Source organism: Ostrea edulis, chromosome 4 (assembly GCF_947568905.1).
Source record: "Ostrea edulis chromosome 4, xbOstEdul1.1, whole genome shotgun sequence".
In the NCBI taxonomy this organism is placed as follows: domain Eukaryota; kingdom Metazoa; phylum Mollusca; class Bivalvia; order Ostreida; family Ostreidae; genus Ostrea; species Ostrea edulis.
The window spans coordinates 1,019,102-1,026,601 of record NC_079167.1 but is presented as its reverse complement, the minus strand read 5'-3'; the positions used below and the strand labels follow the sequence as shown (position 1 = coordinate 1,026,601).

General features: G+C 36.4%; 1 protein-coding gene across 2 annotated transcripts in view; it reads left to right on the top strand.

The window, feature by feature from the left end:
* The window catches only part of LOC125671879 (mRNA export factor-like), a 36,000-nt gene that overhangs the window by 13,184 nt on the left and 15,316 nt on the right, over positions 1 to 7,500 (top strand). For both annotated transcript variants that reach the window (XM_048907869.2, XM_056161556.1), the window contains exons 5-7: positions 4,621 to 4,707; positions 4,973 to 5,059; positions 7,138 to 7,209. In XM_048907869.2, the coding sequence (XP_048763826.1) occupies positions 4,621 to 4,707; positions 4,973 to 5,059; positions 7,138 to 7,209 (246 nt within the window). The remainder of the gene's footprint in view (positions 1 to 4,620; positions 4,708 to 4,972; positions 5,060 to 7,137; positions 7,210 to 7,500) is intronic.

Here is a 7,500-nt window from a genome sequence, read left to right as displayed (position 1 = left end):
TACAGATCAAGTTTGAATTTCATCTTGGTCCGTTGATTTTCCATTAAGTTATGGCCCTTGGACTGGAAAAATAGCATGAATTGTTAGTTTAGGCCACATCAAATCGATTCTCTGGTTCTCAGACACCGCCGCCCCCCAAAAAAATTGGCCGCTGACACAAGTTTATGGCTGCCCCGGAAAAAAATCACCGCCACCCGTATTTGATCTGTTAAAATAAAATTTGTATTTTGGCGCCAAAATCATAAAGCACCCTGCTGAATAAGACGTGCTGCTTAGTTGATGTAAACAGTATGGCGACAGAAACAGTTTTTGTCAGCATTGAGATTATTTTTAACTCAAAACAGATTGTTCCATGGACAATTATACCGGTAGACTCGTCCTTGACATTTGATACGCTTTGCAAGAAACTTCTGGGCGGTGAATTTAAAGAAATTGAAACCATGAAGGAACAAATACGGGATATCGGAACTAGAAATTTTTGGAACTCTTCAGAAAAAGAAGTTGCGAAAATTATGCGTCACTTGGGCAACTCTTGTACATACAAATATGGTGATGGCTAAAGACAACTCAATTCTGATACAAAAATATCTGCCTGGTTTGAAGATTATTTTTCAGAATGTTGCAATTGAATGACCTGGTACCAAAACATGAAATATTGGATTAAATTACTGAAGTTTGGCAGTGGAGACAAAACAAAAGATCTGGAGACCCCCCCCCCCCCTTTTTCCAGACATCGCGTTAAATTATTACATACATTTGTTATTAGTACATGCAAAGATCGATTTATTAGCTGGTCACTTAATATAGTTAATAATAGCGGTGAATGTGTAAATGCAAGGTTAAATTGATAGAACACATACATGTACTGAAGGATACCTCCCCTCCCCCCCCCCCCCCCCCCTCCCCTTACGATTTACGAGTATGAGCAGAACAGCTTTTCTTGCTAAGATTTTTTTAAAAATAATATAACGGGTGCCGCTTTTTTTTCTTCTTTTTGTTTCCCACCCCTCAACTTTTAAATACAACGGTAAACTGTCCCTAAACTCACTATATCTGATAGTAAGTAAGTTACATGTGCTTGTTTACTGAAAAAGTTGCCCAAGTTCACGCAAAAAACGCGATCTCGTTGGACATACTAAATATTAAAACCGGGACGGAATCGGAGACGAAATAATGGTTCCGATATTCCGTATTGATGAAAGCAAGGCCGAGTTGAAGTACGACGTTTTCGTAGGGCGAAACAAAACGGCTGACAGCAATAAGGTTTTTTCAACATTGAAAAGAGGCTATACAGTGTTGAATACCATTTGTAAAACTCTAACTTTCTTCACAACACAAAAAAAAAAAAAACACGGACAAAAAATCCCTACCCATTTGTGACATGGAGATAAACTGAAAAACTAAACCCTCTACCTACCTACCCATTTTTTGAAAAACAATTGTCTGAGAACCAGAGAATCGATTTGATGTGGCCTTACATCCAAGTTTATTATCTCTGTAGATAAGAATTAAGAATACTACACTCATTAAAACTTCTAGCATAGTAATACTACAATATAGTTAAATTATTCATGATCATCTACATGTCACAGTTTATTGACTTGGTTAAAGACCTAAACCTAATTATAAATTTGTCTTTTTACTTGGTCTAGTCTCTACTCGAATAGTAGTTGATTTCCAACCATTCCTATCCTGGTTTCCCAATTTTCCCTTTTACCATAACCTATATAATGAACTTTGAATATTGTTGTGGTAGAGTGATTTTTGCAACCGGTAGGGGACTATATATTGCCATGCAATTCTCTCAGAATGCTTGTTCAAATGAAGGGCCATGTCCCCTTCAAAGGAGAGATAATCACAAAAATGCAAAAATAGAGTGTGGTCATTAATAATCTTCTCAAGAACCACAGGGCCCGAAAGCTGAAATTTATATGAAATTTTTTTGAGAAAGTGGAGATTCAAGTTTAGAAAAATCATGACCCATGGGGTTAGGAAGGGGTCACAATAGGGGTTAGGAAGGGGTCACAATAGGGGATCAAAGTTTTACATGTGGAGGTATAGAGAACCAATCTTGGCACAAAGCATCCTTAGATGAAATTTGTTTTAAATATGAATGGCCATATCCGTCTACTAGGGCATAAGATAAATGACGAATTTGTAGTCAAGTTTGATAATTAAGTTTGATAATTAATGAATTTTTAGTCGTTACCTTTGTAAAGTTTTTTCTGAACCAAGCTGCTTGTATAATTAGGTCACCTGAATCATTCAAGTGACCTATTGCTATCTGTTTTTGTCCGTCGTCGTGCGTAGTGCGTTAACATTTGAACATTTTAAGCTTCTTCTCTGAAACCCCTGAACCAATTTCAACCAATTTTGGCATATAGCATCTGTGGGTGGAGGGGAACAAAAATTTTGAAATTCGTGGTCCCTGTCCCCCTGGGGTCTGAGGGGTGGGGCAAAAACCATCAAAATGAGTGTAATTTTAAAAAATCTTCTTCTTTACTCCTGGACATCAAGAAGCCAAACTGTGGGCATAATTATAATGAGATTTGAGCCCTCTACCAAAATTGTGAAATTCATGGCCCCTGGGGCAGGGGTTCTTGTGTTAGGGTGGGGCTCTATTGGTCATATAGTGAAAATGTAGAAATTCTTTGAAAATCTTCTTCTCTGTCTCTGGGTATTAAGTAGACAAACTAATAGCATGGTAATGATGAGCAAGGATGCCTCTTTAAAAATTGTGAAATTCATGGCCCCTGGATCAGGGGTTCTGGTGTGTTGGGGTGGGGCTCTATTGGTCATATAGTGAAAATGTAGAAATTCTTTGAAAATCTTCTTCTCTGTCTCTGGGTATTAAGTAGACAAACTAATAGCATGGTAATGATGAGCAAGGATGCCTCTTTAAAAATTGTGAAATTCATGGCCCCTGGATCAGGGGTTCTGGTGCTAGGGTGGGGCTCTATAAGTCATATAGTGAAAATGCATTATTTCTTTGAAAATCTTCTTCTCTGTCCTTGGGTATTAAGTAGACAAACCAATAGCATGGTTATGATGAGCAAGGATGCCTTTTTCAAAATTGTGAAATTCATGGCCCCTGGGTCAGGGGTTCTGGTATTAGGGTGGGGCCCTATTGATCATATAGTGAAAATGCATTTTATTTCTTTGAAAATCTTCTCCTCTGCTGCTGGGTATTAAGTAGACAAACTAATAGTATGATAATGATGATCAAGGATGCTTCTTTCAAAACTGAAATTTATGGCCCCTGGGTCAGGGGTTCTGGTGCAAAGGCGGGGCTGATTGATTATATAGTGAAAATGCAATATTTCTTTGAAAATCTTCTGTTTTTGTCCGTCGTCGTGCGTTAACATTTGAACATTTTTAGCTTCTTCTCTGAAACCCCTGAACCAATTTCAACCAATTTTGGCATATAGCATCTGTGGGTGGAGGGGAACAAAAATTGTATAATTTGTGGTCCCTGCCCCCCTGGGGCCTGAGGGGTGGGGCAAAAACCATCAAAATGAGTGTAATTTTAAAAAATCTTCTTCTTTACTCCTGGACATCAAGAAGCCAAACTGTGGGCATAATTATAATGAGATTTGAGCCCTCTACCAAAATTGTGAAATTCAATGCCCCTGGGGCAGGGGTTCTTGTGTTAGGGTGGGGCTCTATTGGTCATATAGTGAAAATGTAGAAATTCTTTGAAAATCTTCTTATATTGGTTTTATCTAAGGAGTAAATAACCCTTTTCTTTATGATGTCTCAGACCTAGGTTTTTTAAAAAGGATTATTGATTGAACATAAATATGACACATGTACTTCATGACCACATAGCTATTCAGTGTTTCTTCCATCCAAAAGTAAAATTCTTATATTTAAACACAAACCTAATTCAAACATTGGAAGGTTGTTACATGATACTCAGGTGACCTATAAGGCCCCTGGGCCTCTTGTTATAGTTTTGGTCAAGCTTGTTTATTGCTAAGAACTGCTGCTCAGGTGAACGATGTGGCCCATGGGCGTCTTGTTCCATTATGCTTGCGAGGATTCATTTGAAACTTGTAGTTTCAGAGTGGCAAACTACAGATCACCTTTGAGTTTTGTACCGTTTGATCAAAAGGCGTGGAAGAAATTCATTTTTATCCACCCATCTTTAGACTGGACGTGTTATACTTCAATTACTAAATGATGAAATTACTGAGTTCTAGCTCCCATGCCACTGGGAGCTGCGATTTTGTTAATTTATAAGCTAACCAGGATCATTTTAATTTAAACAATATTTTATGATGTAGAACACATAATTGGAGTGGAAAACAGGCATTGCCTATATAAGCCCTTTCCTGGATTGAAATTAAAACAAATTTCGATTTGGAAATTAATTTTTATTTTGGAAATGTGGTTAGAAAAAAATCCAGGTCTGCAGCTTTAGAGGCAAGGTAGGTCGGTAATAGGAAACAAATATGTATTTTTAAAAAAAAATGTTTTTTGGTCTACTTGAAAAATGTAGTTCCAGAAATTTTAAAGAAATATATTTGTGCCTTTTATATGGGAAACATTTAGATGTATCTTCTGTATGTATAACTGATACACTTTAATACCATATCTTTCCTTTTTTCATTGTAAAAGGATGGAACAAAAGTTTTCACAGCCTCGTGTGACAAAACAGCCAAAATGTGGGACCTCCAGAGTAACCAAGCCATCCAGATTGCACAGGTTTTATAAAGTTTAAAGGAATAGTGATAGGGTCAAAGTAAACTTCATTTTGAATTTACAGACATTGAACATATTATGAAAATAAAAATGGTTTCCTTTTAGCCATGATCATACAGAATGAGTTTTAACGTCATATGCTTAGTTGTTGATTTGGTATAATGAAAGACTGCAGAAAAAGAAAAGCTCTTACATTTTCACATCTTTTAAATGTTTGCTTGAAAAATTGAGTATTTTATGACCCATTTCATTTATTATATACACATAGCATGATGCACCTGTAAAAACAATCCACTGGATCAAAGCACCCAACTACTCTTGTGTCATGACAGGAAGTTGGGACAAAACCCTGAAGGTAAGATAGATGAGAATAGCTTTTTAATAAAAATTTGGAAGTAAGAGAATAAGATCCTGCTCATGGGCTTCCATATAGAAATTAGGATAGAAACGATGATTCATAAGATTAACAAATGCTCTCTGCTTTTAAACCATAGTTGCCAACTCACTTGATTTTTCCAACCCATAACCCGATTATTTTATATGACCTGACGTGTCATGCTTTTCACCCTAAATTCATGGAACAACCTGATAATCACCTGATTTCTGGATTTGTTTGGAAATAACGAGGTACAGTTTTGGCCAAAATCTGCTCTGTCAAGAAAATTCACCAAAATACTATATCTGGTATTTGAGAATATGCCATTTATGAATATGGCCATTAGGCCAAAATAAAATATAATTATATGTGTTTCTGGTTTCCTGACCCTACCTACCTCTTTACTGCCAACCCTGAATATTTTATTGATGATGTACATACATGTATATACAAATGAAAATAAAAATCCCTAATTAGGAATTTTTTAGCTCACCTGAGCTGAGCTTTTCTGATCGCCTGTTGTCCGTTGTCTATCCGTCTGTCTGTAAACTTTTTACATTTTCGACTTCTTCTCTAGAACCACTGGGCCAATTATAACCAAACTTAGCCAAAAGTATCCTTGGGTGAAGGGCTTTCAAGTATGTTCAAATGAAGGGCCATACCCCCTTCAAAGGCGAGATAATAACAAAAATGCAAAAATAAGGCAGGGTCATTTAAAAATCTTCTCAAGAGCCAGAAGAGCTGAAATTTACATGAAAGCTTCCTGACATTATGCAGATTCAAGTTTGTTAAAATCATGGCCCCTGGGGGTAGGATGGGGCCACAATAGGGGATCAAAGGCCAAGGGTAAAACTGGACATGGTAATACAGGTGACTCTTGATAACTCGAAGTTCAAAGGACCTTGATAAAACTTTGAGAATTTGAGAGATCGAAATTTGGAAATTGAAGGTCCACCAGTATGGTTCAGATTTTACAGTAACCAGAAATATATACCAACAAGATCATATGATATCATTTTGACATGTTTTCCTTCATATTCGTCAGGTACTTTGTTATCAAAATAAAAAACCTTATTTTTCATTAATAAAAACATTTCAGAGTTTATGTATTTATTTGTTCTTTAATCATGCTTAGATAGGCATACAAAACTATGTTCCGATGACGCTTTACTATCGCAAACTAAACAGAGCACAATGTTATGCTTTACCCAAAACAAAAATTCTAACGAATGAGTAAAACGATGTTTTAGAGTAACTTTACACAAAGAACAAACTCGAGAAATTTAACAGTCTGTAGATCTCTAAATTATGTATAAAACATACTCTCTCGTTGTCACGTCAAAACAAATGATATATTTTATTCATAGTCGGATTATATATAATTTTAATCATCACGACTCAAAACCCCAGTGCAAGGTGTAAACTGACCAATTAGCCAATTATATACTCGAGTGTGTCACCTCCACAAAAAATCACCCGCGATGTTTCAACAATGTAAACACCTAATTACCCCTTCGGAATTCAACAAAATCCAGGTAAGGCCCAAGTGGAAATTATTACACGCTTGGGTAACGGTGGGTATACGCTACCACCACTTCGAGGGATCGAGAGTGAAAAACAATGAAATGTGTTTTACGGGACCCAACTTCACTTCGAGAGGTCGAGAACTTTGAGAGATCGAACGTTCGAGAGATCGATAGTAAATTGCTTTGTTATATAAAGAAAAAAATCAGGACCATGATTTCACTTTGAGAGACCGAGAACTTCGAGAGATCGAAGTTCGAGCCATCGAGAGTCACCTGTATATTATCTCCTATATTTTAAGAATCATTTGCTTGATTAACACCAAACTTGGTACACTGGTACAGCATAGGGAGTACATGACCCCTATTGATTTTGAGGTCACATAGTCAATCCACTCTGGACATAGGAAGATATTGTCTGCTCAATATCTTGAATTGGTTTGGCACTACTATCAATTAAATGACGCATATGTATAACCCTTTTCAATTGTTAGGGGCATATATGTTTACAAACATTTCTTGGTTTTTTTTTAGTTTTGGGACACAAGAAGTCCAAATCCCATTGACACAATTCAGCTCCCAGAGCGTTGCTACTGTGCTGATGTTGTAAGTTAATACTAAAGGGTTAGAAACTGACTTTTTATCAATTCAGAATTTTTAGCACATGTCTTTGAATTCAGTTCACCATGACTTGCAGTTACAAATAATTTAAATCCACAATTATCAGGAAGTCTGTAGATATGAACTAGTTTAGTTATGAATATGATTCAATTACTTTGAGAGAGAAATGTAAAATAATCATCTCTTAAATTTGTGAGTTTCCCAATTTTTTTTACTCACAAATTGGAAATCTCACATTTTGCGAACAACAATAGGTAAATTTGGAGCCATAATACT